Source organism: Eublepharis macularius, chromosome 16 (genome assembly GCF_028583425.1).
Source record: "Eublepharis macularius isolate TG4126 chromosome 16, MPM_Emac_v1.0, whole genome shotgun sequence".
In the NCBI taxonomy this organism is placed as follows: domain Eukaryota; kingdom Metazoa; phylum Chordata; class Lepidosauria; order Squamata; family Eublepharidae; genus Eublepharis; species Eublepharis macularius.
Window position 1 is genome coordinate 5120512 of NC_072805.1, and position 27823 is coordinate 5148334.

The window sequence follows — 27823 nt, forward strand, 5'->3', positions numbered from 1 at the left end:
AGGTAGGACCTCTATTTTAACCATCTTGGTGGCAATGTCCCTTGGCGTCAGAATCATATCTATTCTTGAGAAAGATCTATGTCTTTCTGGAAAAAAAGTATACTCTCTTACGTTACCATTTTTTTGTCTCCACAAATCAGTCAGATCCAAATTATCCATTAGATCAAAAAAGGCTTTAGGTAGTTTACCCTGGTTCATCTTAATATGTTTCTCAGAGCATCTATCTATCTTTGGATCAATCACTCCATTCCAATCCCCCATCAAACAATAGTTTTCATATGCTAGATCTGTTAAACAATCCCCAATTTTTTAAAAAAATCCAGTTTTATTCTTATTTGGAGCGTAAAGATCTACCACCAATGTTTTTGTCCCCTGTACATCAGTTTCTACCGCCACATATTTTCCATGCTCATCACTCATTATCAGTTTAGGCTTTAAATGTGGCTTAATGTATAAAGCAATTCCATTCTTCTTTTTGGTATCTGCTGCTATAAATTCTTCACCCAGAATTTTTACATCAAAAATTTTATATCTTTTCTCCTAATATGGGTTTCTTGCAAACAAATCGTCTCATATTTTAATTTCTTTAATGAAAAGTTTTCTTCCTTTTTTGGGCTGAATTTGCTCCACTGATATTCCATGTTAAATTTTTGTAATCCATAGTGCCACGAAATTTTAAAATTTAATAAAATGGGGGGGGGATATCCCAATATATGGAAAAGTAAAGAGCAGAGTTAAATATGAGCCTCCACTTCTTCCTCCTTTTTACTCTGCTCCAGTTGATGCCTATATTTTTCAAAAAAGTCTATGGCTTTATATACTGAGTTAAGTCTATGCCCTTGAAATGTAAAAATCACACCTTCTGTCAGTCTGGTAAGTGTTGGGTGCTGCAATGCAATCAAAAGAGCCATCGGTGTGGGTGCCGGTTTTGGTAGGGGGGTCTATAACTTGAAGATGCGTATTGCAACCTTTGCAAAACTTGGGAGCATGGCTGGAGGAGAGCCTTCTGAAGACTCAGTGTGAGTATGGCATTTGTGAGGGGCCAAGAGCTAATGAACCACTAATCGAACAAACCGGTTCGTGAAAATGGGAAGTTCGTGAAAATTCGTGGTTGTGGTTCATCAAACACGAATCTCGAAGTTCGCTTTTTTGGCGGTTCGTGCCCATCTCTACTCATAAAATCTCATAAGAACTTCCATCAAGGAAATGTGTTAGATCACTAACAGCAGGGTTTTAAAGTATTTTAAATGTCTCTTTAAAAATTCTCCCTTAGAATAGGATGCTTTTTGATGATCTGCCAGCCATAGTTTGCTTTCCTGTTGAAATTAGTAGTATTTAGATGTGTTCTACTTTGAGTATAGAAATGAATTTTAGAAAATTAATGTAAAATGCTGAATCACCAACTTTACTTTGAGTAACGTCACTTTGAGTTCCATAGATTGAGTTGTATGTAGGAGATAAATATTTTAAATAAATAGTTGCTGCAGAATCAGCTTAGTTTTGCAGCATCTGACAATAAAATCAGTTGTGTGTACAATGAACTTGAACACTATACCCCTTTGATTTCTGACCCACATTTTAACCCAGAAGGATCCCCAAGGCAGCTTGTTCATCTGCTTTGAGGTAAGGCTCAGTGGCATCCCACCCATATCTCTGTTCTCATCCCCTTTCATGCTATCTGCCTTCTCCCATCACTAACAAGCTGGACAATTGGCAATCAGGCTGTGCTCCTCCAGGACTGGAGGTCTTCCTTCTCTCGAGGAGTAAAGAGGGAGGTGCCTTGTGCCTCGTCTGAGGGCCAGAGTGTTGATGGCCATTGGTTGAATGGACAGGGACCTGGCTGGGGGCCTCCCCTGCCCCCAGGTTGACCACAGAGCTTCTCGCTGCCTATGGCCGAGTAAGAGTAGTTGAGAAGTCTGGTAGTTGGAGGGCTGTAATTTGGGCTCATTTTCACAGAATATTGCTTTGTTATATAATTTACACGTTGAGGGGTTAATTGGGAAAATTTCTGAAGCAGGCACAAATGAGAAGGAATGCTTGGTAAGTCTGTTGTGTTTTGAAGTGTTGATGTGTTCCAAATCAGCCACTACTACTCTAAACAAAACTTAATAATTGCTTTTTTAAAGGAATTGCTTAAATCATCAAGATGAGAAAATTGTTGACCACTGCTGTATGATTCTTTTCACTTGCCTTAATCCTGAGAGAACAAGAGAGCTACAGAAAGAAAACAATTTGAACATTGCTCTTGCAGTTCTGCAAGCCTGCAGAAGGTACCCGGAAATGGAATGGATGTATGTATTTAATTATCTTTTGAAATCATTTTATAAAGGTACCTGCTGAGGTCTTAGCCTCTTATCTCTAGATAAAGAAGCACACTTTGATTTAGAACACCTTCTCTTACTACCAACATTGTAAGAACTTCATGTGAGGATGCCTCTGAAAGACAGAAATGCATCCATGTTGAATGGTCATTTACCAAAAATCATTAAAGGAGGTGATAAAACCTCTCTAAAACTTCCTGGCGTGTTCTTTAGTTAAAAACTTGCATGGGACTAAAAACCTTACATTGGACTAACTACCAGACAAGCTTGAAAAGTGAGCTGAGATTTCCCATCATCGGAACCAGTCAATTGGGATGGATCACTCACTCGGCAGCCACAGGCTTCAGTCATTTTGCATAGCACCTGCCATCCTTCTGCTGCATTCTTTTTTATAATTTTTTATAGGATAAGCTGTTTTTTTTAAAGATTTTATTGAATGGGTTAACATACAACACAATACACAATACATAATCATTTACCCTTATAATTAAAGTACATGCCCCCCATCCCTTCCCCCTCCCCCTTTTCCCTATTTGACTTCCAACGGCACTAAAACCCCTTAATTTCTTGTCCTTATCTCTAGTTACTCTATAGTTCCTATTTATCAAAGGTAAAGTCGATGTTCTTTCTCATAGCTCATCTCACTTAGTAGTTATTTAAAGTCCACAGTTGTCCTCTCACTTCCCATTTATTTTCCACATAGTCCTTAAGCTTCTTCCAGTCAGTTAAAAATTCATTTGGATTCTGCTCTCTCAATTTCCTTGTCAATTTGTCCATTTCTGCCATGTACAACAGCTTTTGGATCCACTCCTCAACTTCTGGTATATCTTCTTGTTTCCAGTATTGTGCATACAAAATTCTTGCTGCAACAGTCATATAGTATAACAGAGTTCTATCCCTTATGCTAACTTCTTGCATATTCAGTCCTAACAGCAACATCTCCGGGCTCTTTGGTAAATTACATTTCATAATTAGCAGTATTTCTCCTTAAATCTTAGACCAAAACATTTTGGCTTTTTCACGGGCCCACCACATATGATAAAAAGAGCCCTCATGTTTTCTGCATTTCCAACATTTATTTGACATTTCACTATTTGCATTTGCTAATTTTTTCGGTGTTAAATACCATCTATAAATCATCTTATATCCATTCTCTTTCAAATTGTTACATGTGGATATCTTCAAAGTATTTCTCCACAAAAATTCCCAGCTTTCCATTGTAACATCTTTATTAAAATGTATTGCCCATTTCACCATTTGTGTTTTAACCGCCTCATCCTGTGTATACCATGTCAGCAGAATTTTATACAGTTTAGAAATCATTTTCGCTTCTTCCCCAAACAATCTCTTCTAGTTCTGTATTTTTTATTCTAAAACCTACATTTCTTTTGTCAGTTTCAAATATATCCTTAATTTGCCTATATTGTAACCAACCATACTCAAATGGTAACTCATCTTTACCTTTTATCTTGAGGGTGTCTTTCTCTCCACTCAATAATTCCTTATAAGTTAACCAATCTTCCCCTCTATAATACATATTTGGGTTCACCACTTCCGCCGGTACAATCCACATAGGTCTTTTTTCACCCAAAAACTTCTTATATTTTTGCCAAATCATAAAGATATTCCTTCTCACAAAATGATGGTGAAACATACCATCCATTTTGTATTTCTCGTACCATAGATACGCATGCCAACCAAACAAGTTATTGAACCCTTCTAAAGCTATTAATTTTAGATTAGATAATTTAACCCATTCTTTCAGCCAGACCAAACAAATTGCTTCATAGTACAGTCTCAAATTTGGTAATTGCAGGCCTCCCCTCTCTTTTGCGTCACACAGTACCTTCATCTTAATTCTCGGTTTTCTCCCAGCCCAAATAAAATCTAAGATTCTTCTTTGCCATTTGTCAAAATGCTTCACTTCTTTAACAATTGGAATAGTTTGTAACAGAAACATCATTCTCGGTAATACATTCATTTTAACAACTGAGATACGTCCCAGCAATGACAGATTCAATTTGTTCAATTTCAACAGATCTCTATTTGTGACCACAATTTTTCATAATTATTTTTAAATAGATCTATATTCTTAGCTGATACTTCTATCCCCAGGTATTTCGTTTTCTGAACCACTTCACACTTTGAAACATTCATTAGTTGTTCTTGTTTCTTTTTTGTCATATTTTTACAGAGCAATTTTGACTTTGATCTATTAATAGTAAATCCTGCCAGATCTCCAAACTCTTTAACTTTATCTAACAATATTGGTAATGTCTGGATTGGATCTTCTACTATAAATATTACATCGTCTGCAAATGCTCTGAACTTATAAGAAAACCCTTTGAGTTTTATACCCTTAATATTGTCATCATCTCTTATTTGCCTCAAAAGTATTTCCAACACCATAACAAATAATAATGGAGAAAGTGGACATCCTTGTCTTGTACCTTTTCTTACCTCAAATTTTTCTGTCAAGTCACCATTTACCACTAATGACACATTTTGTTCAGAATATATAGCTTTCACTGCATTAATAAAATCTTGCCCCATATCCATCTTTTCCATCGTCAAGAACATAAACTCCCAATTCAAATTGTCATAGGATAAGCTGTTTTGATTTTATTTTTTCCCTGATAATAAGCTCAAACATAAACATATAAAACATGAACTACATCATATAATTATCTAATTCATATCTGTATAGTCATCCACTACTTCAGTCATCAGTAATCATCTAGGTCATATATGAACCTAAACACAGCATTGAAATCTTATAAAAGAAAATATAATGAAAAAACATCTATCATTCAAATTATATTGTCATCAATTAAATCATATATCTATATAAAACTTGTTTATATATATTCTTAATTTTCCACTTATGTTTAAATATCTTCCCGTCTGTTTTCATATTTAATAATAATTGTTATCTTGATTTTGGAAGGTGACAGAACAGTCCGAAATCACTGCGGTTTGAAGTTAAAGGAAGAACAGAATGAAATGAAGGCACCCCTAACCTTCATAAACTTCCGGAATCTAATGTTTAATTTAAACAAATTTTCCTCCCTGCTTTTGGCTGCTTCTCCTTTAACATCATCAGTAGAGATGGGCATGAACTGGGAAAATGGCAGTTCATTGCAGTTCATAGTTCATCACGTTTTACGAACCACGAACCGCCATGAACTTGCCCGGTTCACGAACTGGTTCATTTGGTTTGTATGGATGTCACTTCCACAGCTGCAGAAAGTCTGCAGAAAGCCTACTCCACAAGTTGCCAAGGTAACAGATTGATCAGTGCCAGACTGTCTGCAGTGACAAACTGAAAAACAAACCAAATGAACTGCTCTAAAAATCATAGCGGTTCATTGTGGTTCGTCAGAAATGAGCTCCAACGAACCACTGGTTCGCAAACCAAATACCGGTCTGGTTCGTGAAGAACTTTGGTTCGTAATTTGGTTCATGCCCATCTCTAATCATCAGCTATGGCTAGAGTAGAACCATCTCTACCCTCAATAATGATCTTAGTTTATAAAGCAGCCATTAACTACTGGCTGAAAATAATTTTTTCATCTCCAGATTTTCTGATATTGATGTATGGTGAGATGAAGGCTAACTTATGGCGCAGTTTTATATTGAGATTAGTGGCTAGTCTCAAATTCTCTGAATACTTGAGGACCCTTGCCTTCACAGAATCAGAGAGTTGGAAGAGGCCATACAGACCTTCTAGTCCAACCCCCTGTCCAATACAGGATGAGCCTAAAGCATCCCTGACAAATATTCATCCAGCCTCTTCTTGAAAACTCTCAGTGAAGGGAAGCTCACCACCTACCTAGGCAGCTGATTCCACCTTTGAACTACTCTGACCGTGAAAAAGTTTTTCCTAATATCCAGCGGGTACCTTTCTGCATGTAATTTAAGCCCATTGCTTCGGGTCCTTTCCTCTGCTGCCAACTGGAACCGCTCCTTGCCCTCCTCCAAATGACAGCTTTTCAGATATTTAAAGAGAGCAATCATGTCCCCCCTCAATCTCCTCTTCTCCAAACTAGACATTCCTGAGGCCCTCAGCCTTTCCTCATAGGGCTCAGTCTCTAGATCCCTGATCATCCTTGTTGCTCTCTTCTGCACCCGCTCAATTTTGTCTACATCCTTTTTGAAGTGAGGCCTCCAGAACGGCACACAGTACTTCCGATGCGGCCTGATTAGGGCAGTATAGAGAGGGACTATGACCTTCTGTGATTTTGATGCAATGGCCCTTTTGATACAACCCAAGACTGAGTTTGACTTTTTTGCCACCGCATCACACTGACTGCTCATATTGAGTTTACAGTCCACTCTTACCCCAAGATCTCTTTCACATACACTACTAACAAGAAGTGTATCCCCCATCCAGTATTTGTGCTTCCCATTTTTGTGTCCCAGATGTAATAGTGTGCACTTATCTATGTTGAATTGCATCCTGTTCACAACCGTCCACTTCTCCAGAGTATTCAGGTCTTGTTGAATTTTAATTCTATCTTCTTGGGTGTTTGCCACTCCTTCCAATTTGGTATCATCAGCAAATTTAATGAGTAGCCCATTTACCCCTTCATCCAGATCATTGATAAAAATATTGAAAAGTACCAGGCCCAAAACCGAGCCCTGTGGCACCCCATTGGATACCTCCCTCTAACTAGTGCGGTCTTCTAACCAGTTCCTTATCCACCGAAGTGTCCTATAGTCCAGTCTGCAGTCTTCCAGTTTACCCATTAGAATGTCATGAGGAACCTTTTCAAAAGCTTTACTGAAATCCAGGTAAATCATGTCAACAGAGTCCCCACGATCCAGTAAGCTTGTCACTCAATCGAAGAAGGAAACCACGTTTGTCTGACAAGATCTGTTGGGGACAAAACCATGTTGACTTCTCCGAATCACTAAGCAATCCTTCAGATGCTTACAAATCCTAATATATCATAGCCCTCTGTTTGCAAGAGAAGCTCAAGCTCTTCCTTCTTATTACCCATACTTTAGGCATTGGTATATAGGCACTTGTAGCCTTGTACCTGTGTTTGATCTGTCCTACCCAGGTGGGCCCCCACTGTTATCACTTCGTCATTGAAATCCCCATGTTGATTGTCCCCTTCCCCTTGCGGCATCAATTTAAAGCTCTCCTGATGAAGCTCTGCAGGTTCTTTCCAAACATTGTTTTCCCTGACCTTGAGAGGTGAAGTCCATCATGTGCCAACACACCTTCTCTGAGAAAACTTATCCCATGGTCCCAGAAGCAAAGCGCTCCTGCCGGTACCACCACCTCAGCCAACGATTCACCTCGAGTATGGTATGCTCCCTTTGCATTCCACTTCCTTGGACAGGAAGAAGAGAAGAGAATACCACCTGTGCCTCCAATGTCTTCAACCACCTTCCAAGAGCTTCATAGTCCTCTTTAATTCTTGGGATGGTATTCGCGGCTGTGTCATTCATTCCCACGTGAACCAGCACAAATGGGTACTGGCCAGTTGGTCTGATCAGTTTCAGCAGTCGGTCTGTAATATCCTGAATTCTGCCCCCCTGCAAGCAACTCATCTCTCAGAGTAGGGGATTTGTCCTGGACAGATGACGTTCCACACTTCTGAGCAGAGAGACACCGACGACCACCACTTTCCATTTTCTTCCACTTCCATGTTGTCCCATGCCCTCTTCACTCCCTTCTCCAGGTCTTTTCTCCTTCTACCTTGTCTCCATCACCATTCCAAGCACCTCAAATCAATTTTTGAGCTCCAGTGGACCAGAGCATCGTCTTAGTCTACATCTTCCAGTTTGTACTGCAGAACTGAGAGGAGACTCAGAAGGGAGATCAACTCTTCCGTCTTCTCTTGGACTTATTTCTTTATGCTTGTGCAGAGCCCCCAGGCTCTTCTCAGTGAAATCCTCCCCTTCCTTGATTTCCTGAAGGGTGGTGATCCTCTCCTCCAGGCTCTGAATCTCCTCCTCCAAAAACCTGGCCAGCTTTTGATAAGTGAAGTCCGTCTTCTCTTCCAGAAGGAAAACAAACATGGCACACTCAATGCAGGTGACTGGAAAGAGATCTTCTGTCGATATTGCCTTCCAAGTATATTCCAAGAGTACTCTGAGCAGAGTTTCGGGGCCCACAGGCCAAAAGGCAGAAAGACAAAAAAAACCTTTACCTTCTAACAGCAGCTCACCATGTGCTCTTCACTCCTTGCCTCAGCCCAGCTGTCTCAGCTCTGCCTCTGGCTAGGAGGATCCTTTTGTTTCAAAGGGTCACTTCCTGCTAAGCACAGCAGAGCTCAGCACAGTAGGGGGCAGGGCTTGTAATCAACAGCAATCAACAGCAACTCCCTCAGCCCCCAACAGCCCCAAAAACTGAAAGAGCCCCAAACAGAACTTAAACAGAACCACTCTCTAGCAAGCTACAAGAACCTACTCACTCTCAGCTTCTCACACAGCAGCTAGGAAGGCAAGGCAGAAGGACAACTCCCCTTCTAGGAGCAGCTCACCACGTGTTCTTCACTCCTTCCCTCAGCCCAGGTGTCAGGTACTGGCAGTTAGATCCCCATAGTACTCCACTGCACACTCTCCAGGGTATGAGTTGAAGTTACTTTATTAGAGATCCATCAGCATCAGTATACACAGACAATGGTATTGGCAGAAGTGACATGTGGAAGTTTGGCGGGGTTAGTTATAGGGAAAGTTCCTGCCTTTAGGATATGGACGGTTAGGATTCTGGCACAAAGGAGCCAGGAAGGTGGGGGAGGGGGTTTGAGACAGGAGGAGAGAAGAACTGGAGAAGCAAAAATGAAGTCATTTTCAGTTCCCAGGCTCAAGCTGGCACTCAAGGACACATTCTCGGGTGGCTGTGAAAATGAAAGTAGACACCACAGTAGGCACCTGTAAGATAAGCAACTCCCAGCCAAACAGGCCACTGCTATGCAACTTCACATACTCTCAGAGGATCAGTACAGAGCACAGAATACAGAAAATACACATGGCAGATATGTAGCCAGACATATATGGCACCAGGTGACTTAGCTCTGCCTCTGACAAGGAGGAGCTTCCATGCAGCCCAACTTTTAGTAAAAGAAAGTCTGTTAGACCAGAGTGCTGAAACTGATTAGTAGGCACCTTGAGAGCCATTTTCCTTTACAGGCAGTTGCTTCTTCTCTCTTGACTCTTATACTTTACTGATATAAAGTATCATGATCACAAAAAGGTCTTCAGTAAGGCATGTCTAGGTATTTTACTGCTTGTGGTCTTGGAAGGCTGCTTCAGTGGGATTCCATATAGCCTTATTTTTGAGGACCATCATGTCTCGCTTCACAAGAATGTCAGATTAGGATAAATTAGTATTATTGGCAGACAGTGACAAATTCATTAAATGGCAAGGCTGGTTGCTGCCGTCATAAATATAAAGATAATGATGAACCATGCTAATGTAAGCATCATTGACGTGCATGCTAATTGCTCTGCTCCGGGTCATTAGCCATTGCGTTGCAAAGTGATTCTGTTCTGTGATATTTTAAATGAATACTGTATATTTTAATTTCTTCTTTGAAAAAGTGTGGAAATTACCCAATTTTTATCTTTTTTTTTAATTAAGTTTTATATTATTCAAGGACAATCCTAAAAACTACAATTACACAAAAAACTAATAAAAAGAACAACCAACAACTAACCAACATACAAAAATAATACCACATATTAATAATACAAAGAAACTACAAAAAATTCCGGAAATTATCTTTAAGGAATTACTGTGTTGTTTCTGTGACTTATTTGCTGATGAATAAAGATAGATTGATAAATAATTTGCTTCTTATAAATCCTTTTCTGTATCTTGTTGTTCATCTACGGCCTTCCTGTGCAGTCCCACATGGGACTGCGCACACACAGGCCTGTCGACTTTGGAGATTTTTAAAGCTCAAAAACGCTAGGGGGCGTCCTCACCTCTCAGTGCGCATGCATGGCCGTCTTTCCCGTCAAAAACGGTCTCTAAGAGGCGGGGCGCCCCGACGTACCCTCAGTTCCTCTTTTGCCACCGACTAGAGAGGTTCTTGCTCACTGTACTTCTTCAGAGAGAGATCTTAATCTGTAAGAATGTCAGAGAAAGCGTTATTTAAAAGGTGTATTTCGTGCAATAGGAAGATGACCAAATCCGATGGCCATTCCAACTGCCTGTACTGTTTAGGGGAAACTCACAACACTCAGGCCTGTAAGCACTGCCGCACCTTCACTCCGAAGGCCAGAGAAGAATGGGCGGTTAGGCTTCAAGCCTCTTTGTGGCAGCGCGCCATGGTGGCGACCGACCCTCCTTCTAAGGAAAAAACCTCTGTGCAAGGATCGGCTACCATACTGACGCCCGGACCTTCTGGAGCTAAATCACCTCGCTCCCGCCTGTCGCCTGCCCACCCCGACCCTCGGCCATTGGGTCCGACAACACCGGCTCGGAGCTCTTTGGAACCGACTGCACCTGTCTCATCGGATCCGACCCTTTCGGAGTCGAGACCAGCTTCGGAACCATCTTTGTCGATGTCGGGTGATTGGTCTAGGAAGGACGGTCCTGTGACTCCTAGGTTATTGGAACCAAGAACTCCTTGAAGTGGAGCCACATCGGATTGTCGGAGTAGCTCTTCGGCTCGGAAGACTTCAGTTCCGAAGGGATCTTCAGAACCATCAGGCTCTACCCTGGAAAAGAAAAAGAAAAGGAGGCGTCAGTCCTCCAAATCAGATAAACAAGTATTGGAGAGTGTCATATCCTCGCAACCAGCGGCTGAACAGCAGGTCACAGACAGACCCGACCCACCAGAAAAGAGACGTCATGGTTCCGGTGACAGAATCTCCCCCCAGGATACCCCGAGATCTAAGAGGTCTGGGGAGCAGGATGTCATTCTGATCGAAACCCCCCCAACACCATTGGGGATAGCTCGATCACCTTCTCATGACTTATGGTCTTCGTGTTCCTCCCATGCTGAGAGAGGTTATCCGAGACAGAGGGAGAGCCTGCATCTTACAGAGAGACACAGCCCCTACTCCAGATGTCATCATTCTCCAATGGGCTCTACTTCGCATTGCTACAGGGAAGGTTCCTACTTCTTGGATTGCAGAACCAAAGGGCGCTCCAGATCACCTTCAGTACAAGCTTGCTCCTCTGTGGGATCCACGAGGATCCCGAGGTTTCTTGGATGCCGAATATGAGGACTGCACCCGTTGGGAGCGATCGTATGACTTCCCTCCCTCGGATTCACCTGACAGGGTGATTGGACTGTCGGAGGAGGCTTCCCTGACGATTTCCGTGCTTACAATGAGCTCCTCCAATGCATGGCGAAAGTGCTTGAAATCGAGGTAGCTTCTACGGAATCACGCTCGATGGATAAAATATTAAAACATATATATTCTGGCTCGCCCCCAGCTGTAGCCTTTCCTGTGATTGAGGGCTTCGTGGAACTTTTGACAGGCTTGAACCTAAAACCTGCATCAACCCCTGCAACCAATAAGATGGTGGAAAATTTGTATAGAGTCAAAGATGACCTGTGTCCATTCCTGTCTCTGAACCCGCCCCCGTCTTCACTTGTGATGGAGGACATGCAAGCGAAACCAAAGCAAGGATCCCTGTCAGTTCCATCAGATAAAGAAAGCAGGAAGATCGATTCCTTGGGCAGGAAGGTCTATACTTCTGCAGCGTTTGGCATCAAAATTGCCAACCATGTGGCGATAATGGCCGCTTATCAATTGTTGCTGTGGACTAAAGTAGCAACGTTTGTCCCGCAGTTACCAGATGACCAGAGGATTTTTCTTAGAGTCATACAAGAGGAAGCGGTCCGCTTGTCCCGCCATCAAATCAGTGTGAGCAGGAATATGGCAGACACTTCAGCCAGAGCTCTTCTCTCAGCTCTGGTCATACGCAGGTTCGCGTGGCTGAGAACTACCGCTCTACCAGCAGAAACCAGAAGTATGATCGAGGACCTTCCATTTGAAGGACAAACCCTGTTTTCAGATAGAACAGATGACTACTTGTCTAAGAAGTGCAAGGACAGGCTCACGTCGCATTCCTATGGTGTCCTGCAACAACACCAGGCTCCTAATCGACCTCAATATAGATCTTACACTAGAGGTCGACAGCACCGTTTTCATCTCTACCATGGGTATGGCTACCAACCACAAAGGCAGTGTCAAAGCCCACAGTCATCCTTTTCGAGGAGAAGGCAGGGCAATAAGAATAAGCAGGGAAACAACCAACATCAGCCTAAAGATCTGGTGCACTCTCAGAAACAATTATGACAATTACAGGGGCCTGACCCTTTGTTTGGGGTCAGGCTATCTTCCTTTTTCTCTGAGTGGTGCCATATTACTTCAGATGTTTGGGTTACAGTTAGTTAAAGTTGGATATAAAGTTGAGTTTTTTCAGTGGCCTGGTCTCCGGCTCCCTGTTTTTTCTTCTCAGAGTACTCAACATGGGGTAGTGTCTGAGCTTTCAGCTTTACTGCAGAACGGGGCTATTGAGGAGGTGTTAGATACCTCCCCTCCCCTTGGGTTCTATTCCAACCTTTTCATAGTAGAAAAGAAAGATGGGGGACTCCGCCCTATTTTGGATCTACGAGAACTGAATAAGTCTATAAGGGTCCGTAAATTTAAAATGACCACTTTACAGATGGTTCTGGCCCTGATACCCCCCCACTGTTGGTTTGGGGTCATAGACCTCAAAGATGCGTATTTCCACATCTCCATTTTTCCTGACCATAAAAAGTTCCTCTGTTTCACTTACGGTACTCATATTTTTCAGTACCGTGTACTCCCCTTTGGTTTATCCACTGCCTCCAGGGTGTTTACTGAATGCATGGCAGTTGTTATTGCCTTTCTCAGAACGCAAGATTGTTGTATTTTTCCTTACTTTGATGACTGGCTGATTGTTGGACAATCAGAGTTGGATGTGAATAATTAAATTTCCACTACTTTATCCGCTTGTCTAAAATTGGGCTTGTTTGTCAATCAAAAGAAATCGAAACTGTACCCTTCTAGAGTCACCCAATTCATAGGAGCTGTCATTGATGGAGTACAGGATGCTGGCTTTTTACCTGTTGAAAGGGCACAAAAGATTAAGATGCTGGTCAGGAAATTTAAGAGGTGTTGATTTCAGCCAGGTAGACTTATCCAAGTACTACTAGGGTATATGGCTGCCACTATGGCCGTAATCCCCCTGGCAAGGCTTCGGATGCGACCATTACAGCTTTGGTTTACCACAGCTTTTTCCCCAGAAAAAGCCTCTCAAAATCGGAGATTTAGTATCCCCCGGAGGGTCCTTCTGTCTTTAGATTGGTGGTTGAAGGACTCAAATCTTTTCTGATGGGTCAGTTTTGGTTACAGGCAACCTCTGTCACAACAGATGCGTCTTCACTAGGGTGGGGCGCTTATTATGAGGGGTCTTATGCCCATGGCATGTGGGATGAAGAAGAAGGTGAAGAACACATCAATCTTCTTGAGTTGAGAGCTGTTTTCTACGCTTTAGTTTCCTTCTCCGGTGCTGTTCAAAACAGGACTGTCCAAGTTCTGACAGATAACACTACCACAATGTTTTACTTAAATAAACAAGGGGGTCTATGTCTAGGACTTTATGTGAGGAGGCAATAAAAATTTGGAATTGGGCTGTAGACCACTCCATATGGCTTTTAGCAGTCCATATCCTGGGTGTTGATAATGTTATGGCTGACCATCTTTGTAGACTTCAAGGGGACAACCATGAGTGGTCCCTTCACGACGTGTACCTATGTCCTGTCTTTACAGAATGGGGATTTCCAGATTTAGACCTTTTTGCGTTGGAAGAAAACCACAAGACTCCCCGTTACTGTTCCAGAGGAAGAGTCAGCCTCAAGTCTCTTGGGGACACATTTCAGTTAAAGTGGTCCAACCATCTCCATTATCTTCCTTCGGTTCCCTCTGTTAGCCAGGGTGCTCTGCAAGATTCAGATGGACAGAACATCGGCCATTCTGATAGCCACTTATTGGCCACGACAACCATGGTTTCACACGCTCCTGAGACTCCACAGCCGGATACATCGTTTCCTGATGCGACCAGACCTATTGTCTTACCAGGGTGTGTTTCATCACAGAGTACATTCACTCAAACTGACAGCTTGAGGTGTCCCACTCCAAGACATTTGCAAGGCTGCGACTTGGGCCTCAGCGGACACATTTGTCAGGCACTATGCCCTGGATGTCCTAGACAGGAAGGAAATGATAGTGGGGACAGCTGTCTTACAATCAATCTTCCTGTGATGATTCGAAGTTGCCTACCACCCAGGTATTTAAGCTTTGTAATCTCCCATGTGGGACTGCACAGGAAGACCGTAGAAGAAAAACGGTGTTTCTTACCTGTAACTGTTGTTCATCTAGGTCTTCCATGCAGGCACACATACCCTCCCTCCTTCCCTGCTAATTCTCTTGGTACTTACCTTGTAGTGCAGCAGCGAAAGAGGACTGAGGGTACGTTGGGGGCGCCCCACCTCTTAGAGACCGTTTTCGGTGGGAAAGATGGCCGCGCATGCGCACTGAGAGGCGAGGACGCCCCCTAGCGTTTTTGAGCTTTAAAAATCTCCGAAGTCAGCAGGCCTGCGCATGCGCAGTCCTATGTGTGCCTGCACGGAAGACCTAGATGAACAACAGTTACAGGTAAGAAACACTGTTTTTCTCTCATCAAGAAATATAGGATGGATAAATTGTCTTCCCCAGAGACAGCCTTTAGCAGGAGGGTACCACTACACATGCTCTAGGCCTGGAAGCTGGACTACCCACCCGGGAGTACACTGCTCTTGTATGTCCCAAAAGTAACTTTGGGACATAAAATTTGTGATCATCTGACAGTTTTTTCTCTTTAGTACAAATAAGCATAGATGGTTATATCAGTTCTATAACTTCTCAGACTATAGACTTTTTCCTCACTTTTCCTGAAAATACTCAATCCTTGCATGTTGTGGAGCCAAATATAGGTAAAAAGTATGATAGGAAAAGTGTAAAAAGGGAGTTATAGAGCCTTATCTTGATATAATATGTAAATTACAATGTATTTCCCCTATCCACAGCCATCTTTCTTTCTATGATACTTTGTCTTTTGCAAAGAGCAAATTTGTATTCAGTTCTTGGAATGTTGAAATTAATTCCTCATGCTACAAGTTCCAAGTGCAACTGAGGATTTCAGAACATTTGCCCTCTGGAAAAAAATTACTTCAGTAACAATGCAACAATGGCTACTGGACATATCTAGGAGTAGTGCTGATACTTGGGATTAACTTTTTGAAAAATATGTCTGACTAAATCTGTGAATATATTTGATTCTTACATGGGTTATGTTGCAGCATGATATGTGACAAATAAGAAGTCAAATAGACGGAGACAAATAGACAAAGATTCGGGTTTCCTTCTTTCACCCGATGGGAGAGAGGAGGAGAGGGTTCCGTCTGCCCCCCTCCCATCGGGTAAAAAAGGTGGGAACCTTTGAAAGCAGCACTTTTCCTGCTGTTAGCAAATGGCAAGAAAAGCGCTGCTTTGAGCTTCCCGCGCCGCCTTGTTTCATCCGATGGGAGAGGGGAGGAGGCAGGGTTTTTTGAGGGGGAATGCTCTGGAACAGCGTTCCGGCAGCTCTGGAATCTGCCCACATGATTCCTTCCTCCTTGGCCCTGCGGGCTCTGCAGAGAAGGCTAAGCTGCTTTGAGTTCATACTGCTTTCTTTTCATTCCTCTGTGTGTGTGTGTGTGTGTGTGTGTGTGTGTGTGTGTGTGTGTGTGTGTGTGTGTGTGTGTGAGAGAGAGAGAGAGAGAGAGAGAGAGAGAGAGAGAGAGCAAAGCTGCTGGGGCCGGCTCTCCAGAGGAGGCTATGCTGCTTTGAGTTCATTCTGCTTTCTTTTCATTCAGGGGTTTATGTTTGTGTGTGTGCTGCTTTGAAATCATTCTGTTTTATTTTCAGTTATTGGTTATTCAGTTTTATGCTAGGAATGGATAGCTGTGTCCAAGTCACAGAAGGCATACAAGTGTTCTTATGTCTTAATAGCTGTAACTCAAATGGTTCTCCCCACCCTCAGCTGATCAACATCACTGAAATTGCAGTGAACATATGGGTGTTAAGGAAGTTTTAATGAATATAGTTTGTGTGGGACATTGGAATATTTATGAGCATTTCACAATGTCACAACAGCTTAGCCATTGGTAAGGTAGAGTTGGCAGGCAACAAAAAAAAGCCATTTTAAACTAAGTATAAATCTAACGCAGCTAAAGTTGAGTATCTTCTTTTGAATTGCTCCAGTAAAGCAAAACCCTCCCTGAAAATTTGAAAATTCAATATTCATTAGATTAGAAATTTCAGACTCTGGAATTTCGAGAAAGAATTTTGGATTTTTTTTTCTACGCTAGCAGAGGGAATCTGTTAGAATTTAGATTTGTGAGATGGGTTTCGGATTTTTAGAGGGCCCCTCCTCCTTGCATATTTTAAAATATGATTCCAAAGAAATGAAATGTTTGGGAAAGAGAATGGAAGATTTCACTTTTTGTAGAGGATACAGAAAGGAAAAAAAACCCTTTTTCATAATAGTGTAATTTTCCAAGCTTACTAACATTTATCTCACCGTAATGCATTGTGCTAGGTTCTGGGAAGAGGTGTCACTCCCAGGAAGCGGCAGCACTTCCAGGAAGCAATGTCACTTCCCGGAGTGATGGCACTTCCGGAAGTGATGTCATCATGCATTTCCAGGAGTGCTGCATAAGTGTGATTTTGTGATGAAGGTACACAGGGCCCACCTAATGAACCTTCCTGCTTGTTGGTCACCCATGTTGAGTGATAATAATATATTGACTGCAGTTTAATTGGCCGTTGTTCTTGTGTGAGCACCAAATGAGCTTGCTTCCCAATAATGCTTCTCCAAATGTACTAAATTGTCCCCTCTCATAAAATTTAAGAACACATACACCATAATGTGATGTCATCATGAGCTTCCCCTCCATTGTTCCAGATTATTGGCTTGGCAGGGCACTGTGCTTATGATACATTGTAAGCATTTTCTTTGGCTCTCATCTTGACTGATCCCCCTGCTCATGAGATCCTATTCCTCCTCTACCAGATTTAATGGTGTGTATCCAAAGAGATGTGTATGGAGTCCAGTTCATCAATATTTTGCCGCAATGGTAGTGCGACTCCACAACTCCAGATCGTAGATGCAGTTTAAACAAAATGCTCTTTCATTGTCAACAGTGGTAGTCTAGCACAAGCTAACTTTCATAACACTTTAGGATACCTAGAATCCATTGTTTGCCCATAGGAATTTGATGCATTATTTTTTCAACTTAGCACAAGACTGAAATTTGAAATTTATGGAAGATTGTATGTAGAAAGCCACAGCTTCAGGAACTTTGTTATTTTTGTATTTTTATTGTTAAGAAAGTTTGTGGAAGAATTTGCAGGACTAAAAAATGTAAGCTTTACTAAATTCTGTTAACTCTACAAGATGTATCTTGTCCTTTTCCTGCTTTCTTGTGTCAGTAAGTCAAACATTGTTTGAAATTTTAAATTTGATACTTTGTGCTATATATTAAATTATCTTAAAATCACAGATGTCTTATATTCTGGTCAGTCAACTTATATGGAATATAGATCCAGAGGAGTTAGCCCATGTTAGTCTGCAGTTGCAAAATAGTAAAGATGCATCTGACGAAGAGAGCTGTAGTTCTCGAAAGCCTATGCTACAATAAAATTGGTTAGTCTTAAAGGTGCTACTGAACTCTTTACTTATATGGAATATATATTTCTTTTCCTTTTAGTCTAAATTAAGTTAAAGGCTGCCTAAACAAACTGAACAGTCTCCAGTTTGTTTTTGTAGAACGTTTTTTAAAAAATGACCTGCTATTTAGTCTTATCCAGAAGCCAAGTGTAGGTAGATTTGATACCTTGGTAATTAGTGAACATTATATTCTCCCTTTTGAAATTCCAGTTTGTAAAATCGTAAGTTTTGTTGGCATTTTCCTCTCTTTGCAAGTATTGGTACAAATGTCATTTAGTTAACAACCAGTTATTGTAAAGTCCCAGTATGGATATGAACTATGGTATAGAGTAGCTAACTGTGCAGTTTTCTCGTACCAGCAACAGTTTGTCTTTCTTTTTTTTCCCCTTCTTTCAGGTTCTTGATTGTTACCAACCATTTACTGAAGTGCCCAGAGTTGGTCAGAGCTTTGTATGCCAAACTGAGCAATCAAGAAAGGTAACCCCCCAAACCAATGTGGGTTTTAGCATTTAGCATTCCATATAGAGTATCCTGTTCACATGATTTGAAAAAAACTATGTGGTTTCATACTTGGCAGAGGCTCTCTAAATGCATGTTTCTATGTCAGTAATGGTTTTAAATTGGTTGGTTAACATTACAGTTGAGCCGCAGCTGGCAGGGATTTAGACAGGAGTTGCAGAATCCAGATTGGCACCCTTCCTCTGTAAAGAAAGACAGAGGAAGAGAAAATGAAGGCAAGGTTTCATGCTTGTGCCTCTATTTCATCAGTGTGCCGCACCCTGTGGCATCATATGGCTGTGCTTGTACTATCGTTCAGTTGCTAGGAGGGGAACAAAAAGTCTAACAAAGAAGATCTGCTCCAAATATACTTATGTTCCTCTGTTTAGTAAAATAAGTACTGGAAAGTGAGCATCTTTATATTGCTGTGTCTGTGAAGAAGACAAGGATATATTAGCTTTGAAAAAGAAAAAAATGGGTTAGGTGCACTGTGTAGAGAGATCAGGTACAGTAACATACGGATTTTGTTAATGTCATTATGTTTCAGCTAATCTCTTTTGGGCCTAGCGTAACCATAGCATTTAATCATGACTAGTGCTAACCAGGCCATAATCCTGATTAAGATATCAGGCTACAGTGAAGCCATAGCTTGGCTTGCTTGGCCATGTCCTGTCTCATGTAGGTTGCATATAAGGAGACAACAGTGAGACCTGCTTGCCCCTTTGGAATTCAAGCAGAGAGGCGGCAAGGTGCTTTGGATTTGGGTATTTGAATCGCTTTGGAATGCTCCATAAAGATTTGCAGCATTCCAAAGTGATTCAGGGAGCTGGGTTTTCTCCCAGCACCCGCACCCACCCACCCCTCACCCACCCACTTAGCCCTGTCCCCTCCAACCCACTTATCTGGCCCTTTAAAGGGCCAGTTTAAGCAGGTCCCTTTAAACTATCAGCTGGCAGGCAGACGGGGGGGGGGCTTTCCTGCCGTTTGGAAGCGGCAGGGCCCTTTAAACTATCAGCTGGCAGGCGGCAGGGGGGATCCCCCCTGCCACCTCCCAGATGATAGTTTAAAGGGCCCTTTCCTGCCGCTTGCAAGCAGCAGGGTCCTTTAAACAGCCCGAACCCCCAGCCCCTGCCCCCCACCCCCTAGCCCCAGCCCCCCACTTACTTTGATTCTGCTGCTGGGGTGGTGGAGGCTGTGGCCCAGCAGCAGCAGCTCCGGCCTTCTCCACCAACCTGCGGGCCCACACAGGGGCCGCGGTTGCCATTTGAGGGGCGAGAAGGGCATTTTCGGCTTCTGCTGCCACCCTACGGGCCCCCGCCACAGCGGAGCAGGCCAAAAACACCCTTCCTGTTCCTCGCGGGGTGGCGGAGAAGGCCGGAGCCACTGCTGCTGGGCCGTGGCCTCCAGCACCCCAGAAGCAGAGCCAAGGTAAGTGGGGGGCTGGAGCTGAGGCTGGGGGGAGGTGGGGGGCTGGGGCTTGTGGGGTTTGGGACGTTTAAAGGGCCCTGCTGCTTGGAAGCGGCAGGAAAGTGACCTTTAAACTATCCGCTGTCAGGCGGCGGGGGGGATTCCCCCCGCCACCTGCCAGCGGATAGTTTAAAGGGACCTGTGGCAGGAAAAGAGCCCTTTAAAATTGCCCGGAAGCTTCCTGAAGCAACCCGAATGCTCCCGGGAAGCTTTGATTCAGGATTTCTGAATTGAGGCCACCATGCTGGCCCCAATTCGGGAATCCCGAATCTTTACAAACAGGGTCCTATTTGGGTATTTTATCCAAATCGGAAACCCAGAGTGCACACCCCAATTGACATATTATGCAAACAAATCAATATGTGTTATGTCTTTAAAAGCTCTTACCTTTCCAACTTTTACACACACACACGCCATGAACAGTACTGACAGAACAGAATACCGTGTTTGAGAGTATTCTGGAGGCACATACTAGGATTTAACTATTGAAAGTAAAAAGTCTGTACACTGTTTCTGTAGGCAGAGATCAATATAAAAGATGGGTACCGTGTCAGTAAACTGTACTGATAGAGTTTGGTTTACTCAAAACTAGCTTTGGAAGCAGCTTATCAGATCGTTTCAGGTAGATAGCCATGTTGGTCTGCAGTAGAACAGCAGGATTTGCATCCAGTGGCACTTTAGAAACCAACTAGATTTTCATGGTATACGCTTTCAAGAGTCAAGTCATGTTGGTATTGATGACAACAACAACAAAAAAGTCTGGGTGATTTGGATCTAGGTTTCAAGGATACCAAAAAACTCAATATCCCTGAAATCCAGGTCATATTCTCTAATCCAGTTAGAGAATCCTAAATTTATCTGGCCATTATTCCTATGAGGAAAACTGTTGGGGGTGGCATTTTTCAAGCAAATTTAACTAAATTTGCATCGCTGGATTATGTCAAATTGGCATAAATCAGGCTATTTTGCTGGTTCACAAATCCAAGATCTAACACCCCTACTCTATGTGTCACTGGACTCAAATCCACTCTGCCTGCTGCCTCCTCCTCCGCCCCATGAGCCTAACCCTGTTCCCTGGCCGTGGCATGGAGCTTGCCTTCATTTGCACTGCTGCCCTCTCATTTGTGATGCTGCCTCTCACTTGCTGCTGTTCCGCCTCTGCTGCAGCTGCCTGCGACCAAATAATCCAACCCAGCAGAGTTCAGTTCCCTGGATCCGATTCAGGATTCTCTTGTGTGATCTAGCACAGCTGGATTATGCCAGATTGGCATAAATCTGGCTATTCTGCCAATTCACGAATTTTAGATCTCACAGCCCTACTATAAGGTGCTACTGGACTCAGATCCTCCTAGACCATCAGAGACTCATTGTTACCATTCTGCAGTAAAGGTATGCCTTTCATCTAAAGGGCAGCATGGTTCCTTTAGGTGCTCCTTCCAGTTACTGAGTCATAGGGGTGAACAAGGACAGAGGTGGTCTTGAGGGCATGGAAGGGCAGCTTGACTTTAGCAAAATGCTAAACCTTCTTGCAAATCTTTTTTATAAAGGAAATTACAGTGGTTTCCTTCATTAAAGAATTGGCAGTTTTCTTGCCAATTACATTTTTGGAGTTGGATACCATCAATATTTGCAGCCATCAAGGTATTTCTCAACTTGCATCTCAACTCTCTGTATGGCCATATGGTTATGGAGAATGGCCAAAGGCTGTCTCCATGCAGTGATCTGTTTGCATTTGAAATGCCCAGGGCCAAAGGCTCATTCAGTACTGTGATGATGCTTGTCTAGCCATTCCAAATAATTACTGTTTGTATGTTAACTGAACATAATTGATATAGTATGTATTAGTGGATTTGGGCCAGAACCATTTGAAAAGCTAGACCTTGATTTACTTTTCAGTGGTCTCAGAACAAGAATTACTAGGAAGAGTTTTGAGGCATGTATTAAAGGTGTTTGTCTCTTATAACTTTTGAAATCTACTATTGGAATTTTAAAGGTTAGATATAAGGGTTTTTTGTCTATTACCTGGGAATGTTGTTTTGTACAGTGTGTTCTATTTGTGCCTCTGATTATTTATAGAAAAACATCCCTCCTTCCTATGTTTGGGAAAATAAATATATACCTGAAATGCAAATTTACCATTACTTAAATGTCAAACCTCATACCTGAATTGCAGATATTTTAGTGGCAGGAAATGTTGAGAAGGCCCTGAGTGTCCTTTGTTAGGAGAAGTTTATAAGTGCAAGGAGAATTACAGAAGAAACTTACTGTTTTTTGGAAACCTTTTAATCAGGAGTATTGGAGTGGTATATTAGAAATATGGTGTACAAAAACTTGCTAGTTTAAAATACAACTATAGAAATGAATGTAATTTTTAAAAATGAACTGATTGAAGTGAATTTTATTAAGGAATCTATCCTTTAATTTTCTTGTTTTAACAACTTCACAGTTGGCAAATTAATGGTTGATACTGAGCAAGCCGCTTTATGATTTTTAAAGTGTCTGTTCCATTTTCTGAACCTTAAGTTCATTGTCATGTCTTCTGTTCAGGCATACATGGGAATTGTGCATGCGCAGGCCTGTCAACCGGAAAAGATTGTCTAGCTCTTAAAGTCCATAAGAGGGTGCTCCACCTCTGCTGTGCACGTGCAGGGGCTTCCTGTCGAAATGTGGGTAGGGGGCAGAGCTTCCCTATTCCCCTCAGTTCTTCTTTCGCTGCCATCAGGAGAGGTTCTCCTTAACTCTTCTCCTCGTTTACCGCGATTTCTTCACTCCCGTATTTCTGTGTGATCTTATCACAACTTAAAGTCGCTTCTTAAGAACTGTTTACAACATGAAATAAAGATGTTTTACACCATGGAACATGATTACTGTCTGCTGTGTCGGGGTGAAACCCACAGTGTTTCAGGAGGCAGACTGTCAGAGGATCATGCCTAAGCCAGAGGTAAGGGAGCTTCTTGGCTCAAGCGGTGTTATGGGAGAAGATTCTCCCTGGCTCATATATACTGGCAGCAAAGTTATCTGCCGTGATGGTGCCGCTAGCCCATTCGAGGGCCAGATCTGGCAGCAGTTATCTGTCACGATGGAATCATCAGCCTAATTCGAACCATCGACTCCAGTTCCAAGGGCTAGATCCAGCAGCAAAGTTATCTGCTGCGATGGAGCCACCAGCCCAATCTGAACTGTCAGCTCCAGTTCCGAGGGCTGGATCTGGCAGCAAAGTTATCTGCCGTGATAGATCTACCGGCCCACTTTGAACCATCAGACTCCTTTCAGAGGGCCAGATCTTTGGATCTAAAGAAGAGCTGCTGGCCAGTGGTTCAGAGAACAAATCCAAGAGGGGGTGGTCCCAAACAAAATGGAGTGAAGATGAAGAACAGGACCACTGGTTCAGAACGTGTGTTTTTCCCTGATTCTGTTGCAGGTCTACTGCACAAGAAGAGAGTTCAGACTCTCTTCAGGACATACTATGTCCTGTCCATTTCATCTGTGATTTTCCCCACCGTGGACCTTCCTGCACCACAGTTCATAACAAAGACTAAATAATGCTGTTCCCTAGTGGATACCGGACACCACTTTCTTAGGGGTCCCTTCCAAATTACTTGGACCAAAGGTTTTTTCCATAGCTCCACCTACTTCCCTGATACAAGAATAGTTGGTAGAAGTCAGATATTCCACGCTCACTGTATTCTACTAACCCTTTTTTGACCATGCCAGGAATGTTTTCTGACTTCAGGGACTCTGTCCAATGTCGATGCCTCCACTTCCTGATAGTACCAGACCCCCTGCGTAGAGGTCAGATATGCCACCACAATATAGCAACTCTGAAACTGACCATGGGACGTTCTTTCTCCAAAGAGGTGAATCAGGCCATTTTGAATACCTGCAAGTGCCCTACAGCACCTGTTATGGTTACAAGTAGAACTGATTCCTGGTAAGGTTAGAACCTAAAGGGTTGTCACCCTTCCCCTAACCATTGGCAACTGATTTTAATACTTGTCACTTCATAACCAGGACCGATCTGTGTTCTCCGTTAAAGTACAATTAGCTGCCATATCATCCTTTCATAGCAGAGTCGACAACATAGTTTCTTCTCCCACCATATTTCTTGTGTTTCTCAAGAATATCCTTGATACCCTTCCTCCTAGAATCCCTCCAGTTTCTCTATGGAATCTTCTGCTAGGTTCTCTCTCTCAACTAAAGTTAACATCCTTTGAACCCATGTATTTCTTCCCCTTCCCCTATTATCTCAGAAGGTGGCATTTCTGGTTGCTGTAACTTCAGCCAGATGATGGGGGGAATGTATGACCCTTCCAATCGATTCCACATTTAATCAGTTCATCCCAATGAGGTTGACTGGCACATCAGCCTCCAATTCCACCCAGAGGTGTTGTCAAAATTTACCTACAACAAAAAGGGTCATGTTACCTGTTTTTTCCCTAATGCTGCTTCCGAAGCAGAACGTTACTTAAATAAGTTGAATATGAAAAAGGGCCTTTTGTATTACTTAGAAGAACCAAGGGGTTCACAAAGCCAACCCGCCTTCTGTGTTGTTATTTTGGACATCGTAGAGGTCTCCCAAGTCCTTCCAAACCTTATCCGGATGGATAATGACAGTTATTAAACTGCTTCAATGAGGCAAAGATCACTTGAACCATGGTAATCAGAACTTACGTGATAATGATACAAGCCTCGTTGGCAGCATTCTTATGAAGGGAACCTCTTTGACATATCTCTCAGCCTGCCACGAGGTCTGCAGCTGAAAACTTAGTATAGCACTACGCTGTCGGCACAAATACCAGAAAAGAGTCAGCAGTGAGAACAGCTGTCCTGCATTCCTTGTTCGGCTGACCCAGTCACACCCTCCTCCATTAGTGAGTAGCTTGCTAAACTTACACAGAAGACAGATGACGAAAACAGGGTGGCAGTTATCTGTAACTGTTCTTCGTCTAGTGTCTTCTGTGCAGGTACTCATTCCCTCCCTCCTGCCCTCCCGTGAGTGTGTTTGTTTTACTGTATTATACATCTGGTGGCTCAGGAAAATTGGGGTGCTCTGCTCCACCTGCTTTTTGGTGGGAAACTTCTGTGCATGCCCAATAGGGGTGGAGTGCCCCTTGTGGACTGTAAGAGTTAGAGAATCTTTTTTGGTTGGCAGACCTGCATATGCACAGTCCCAATGTGTATCTGCACAGAAGACACTAGATGAACAAAAGTTACAGGTAAGTGCAACCCTGTTTTCATCATTGTATCTTCTGTGTAGGCACACATAGGAAGTGTGCATGTGCAGGCCAGCCACAGACTTTTTAAAGCTCCTAAAAACACAAAATGCTCACCTAGCCTTTTTGTGCACTTTCCCCTCAGGCACAGCTATAAAAGAAGGGGTGAACGGCTCCTTCCCTCAGTTCTTCTTTAGTTGCAGTTGAAGAAGGATGTGTTCTTTGCTCCTTTTTCAATTCTGAAGATGTGAGTTCGAGCCTTTGGCTCCATGGTATTGAAGGGCTCTCTTCATGAAGCCAATCAGATGGGCACAAAAATATCTGTTTTGTCTTGACAAAGGTCATGACACCCTGTGGCGTGCAATTTGCAAACATTTTACATCCAAAGTGTACCATGAAAGGGTGTCGAGGCTTAAAACAGCTCTGTGGGAGTCGGTCTTGAAGGGCTGTACCAATTTCAATCAAAATGCCACAGATATTGGACCACAGCGCTCAGAATGGGCCTCCAAGGTTTCTCCAGCATGTTCAGTGCCTATTACCATTAAGAACCAGTCAGTTCCAGCAGCGTCTTCGATGGTTCCTCCTTGGTGCCTATCAGCTGCCTACGAAAAAGGCTAAGCTCAAGTCGATGCATGCTGATAATACATTGACGCATAGTTGCAGAAGAGGAAAAAATCCTCATCTTCAGCTCCGACCACTTCAGTTGTGTCAAGCCTACCCAGAGTTCTGAGGACACCATCTCCAGCCACTAGACACGGATTTGCTTCTGTTCCATCCTGTTCTGAGGATGAGATTCCTGAGGTCATGGAACAGTCTACAGCCATTTCTCCATTGCCACTAATTTGGCCTGTGGAAAGAGAAGGGCTCCTTCAACCCATATGAGAATGACTTGGAATTGACTCCTTACCATAAACATCGTCGGTTCCATTACTCTCCTTATGGTTCCCTGTATCATTACTATGCTTTTGGGTTTGAAGTGTTAGCCACAGTTCCTGAAGACAATGCTGTCCCAGAATCGACATTAAACCACAACACACTGTCTGATGACAACTCCTAGTGTCAGTCCTGATTTTGCATCAGAACCATCTCCACCAGAATTCCTTATGGAGGATTTGGCTGTGTCCCTGAGCCAGGATCTCTGCTTGTACACAGAACAGTTAGTCCAAATGGCGAGATCCCTGGATATTGAGGTGACCTGCTCTGCTCCAACTTTGTAGGACCCAGTCTGCACTTGAAAGCAGCTGGACCAGTGGCATTTCCACTGGTAAGGCATGCTTGATGTGATGGAAGATGCATGGTCCAGGTGTGCCTCAACACCAGCAACATAGAAAAAGCTGAACAATATGTATAAAACTAAACAAGAAGGTTCCGGTTTTCTGGAGACTTCCTGTTTGGGATCCATGGAGGTCTAACACAGCTCTGGGAGCAGAGCTGACCGGGCTGCCGTTTTCAGTGACCGGCGGGGGTAAACAGGCCCGCGGTCCCCTGTTCTCAGGCGGAGAACAGGCTTTGAACGCTCAAGTACCTCAGGGCGCGTCGATCTCGGGCGAGGGGGGGTTCTGCGCAACGGATTCTCCCCCGTCCCTTGAGGTCCCACCCTAAGACAGGTCGGCTTATATCTCTGCGGCAGTTCTGGGGCCAGTGACGGCTGGCATAAGATCTACATGCCCAAGCATCAACAGGAGGAAAGAAGGTGAAAGAGAAACCTGAGTTTGAAGCAGTGATTACAACCCAGAAAGACGTTTGAAAAGGTAAAGATCACTATCTCTTGAAACGGGACGAATTACTTAAAGCAAAGAAGCATTAAAGGGGACTTTTAAACTGCAACAGTTTGATTAAAAGTAGAGGAAGACTTGGCAAGAAACAGATTAGTAAAAGGACTAAGCTAAAAGAATTAGAGAAATCGGAGGATTGTTGTTCATACCTGTGGTTGTGAGGAGATAACAGACTGGGAGAAAGCTTCTACCATCGCGAGAGCTGTTGTGAGGAGACGGGAAACAGGAAGTACGTAATTGTGATAGAGCTGCTGGAGAGAGACGGCCCTAAGGCAGACAGGAAGAGGGCAATCGCCATCTTTGAAGAGGGAAGGGCACGGGCTTCAGCAGAAGAGGAAGTATGCCATATTGGATTACAAAAATATAGAAAAACCATAGAGAAAAGACGCCCGGCATTTTGGATCTTGTAAGTGCTTCTTTTTTTTCCTTTTGAAACCGGGACATTTGAATTAAATTAAATTAAAGGGACACTTAGCCAAGCGCCACGGAGTTAAGGAAACGAGCAGATTCGTGGGAGCGAGGCAAGTCAAGCCCCACGATGTCGAAAAAAGAGTGGCAGACGGCTATGGAAAATTTAGACAAAAGATTTTCGGAAATGTTAAAGGTCCAGCAGGAGCTGGTGAAAGAGATCAAAGAAGTTAAAGAGACAGTTAAAAGTGAATTGGCAGAAATGAAAAAGGGAATGGAAGCAACACAGCAAAAAGTTAACGTGGTGGAGAAGGCGATGGAGAATCTCTCAGACACGCAACAGACAGATATGAGGACGATGAGGGGCAGAATGGCTATTGCCGAGAG

General features: G+C 43.0%; 1 protein-coding gene across 4 annotated transcripts in view; it reads left to right on the forward strand.

Moving 5' to 3' along the window:
- The window catches only part of ATXN10 (ataxin 10), a 183531-nt gene that overhangs the window by 65451 nt on the left and 90257 nt on the right, over nucleotides 1–27823 (forward strand). Inside the window, exons 5-6 of one of the 4 annotated variants that reach the window (XM_055000642.1) lie at nucleotides 2127–2291; nucleotides 18472–18552. The exons of 1 other annotated variant lie outside the window; for it this stretch is intronic. In XM_055000642.1, the coding sequence (XP_054856617.1) occupies nucleotides 2127–2291; nucleotides 18472–18552 (246 nt within the window). The remainder of the gene's footprint in view (nucleotides 1–2126; nucleotides 2292–18471; nucleotides 18553–27823) is intronic. 2 more of the 4 variants (XM_055000643.1, XM_055000644.1) reach the window with 2 other exon arrangements.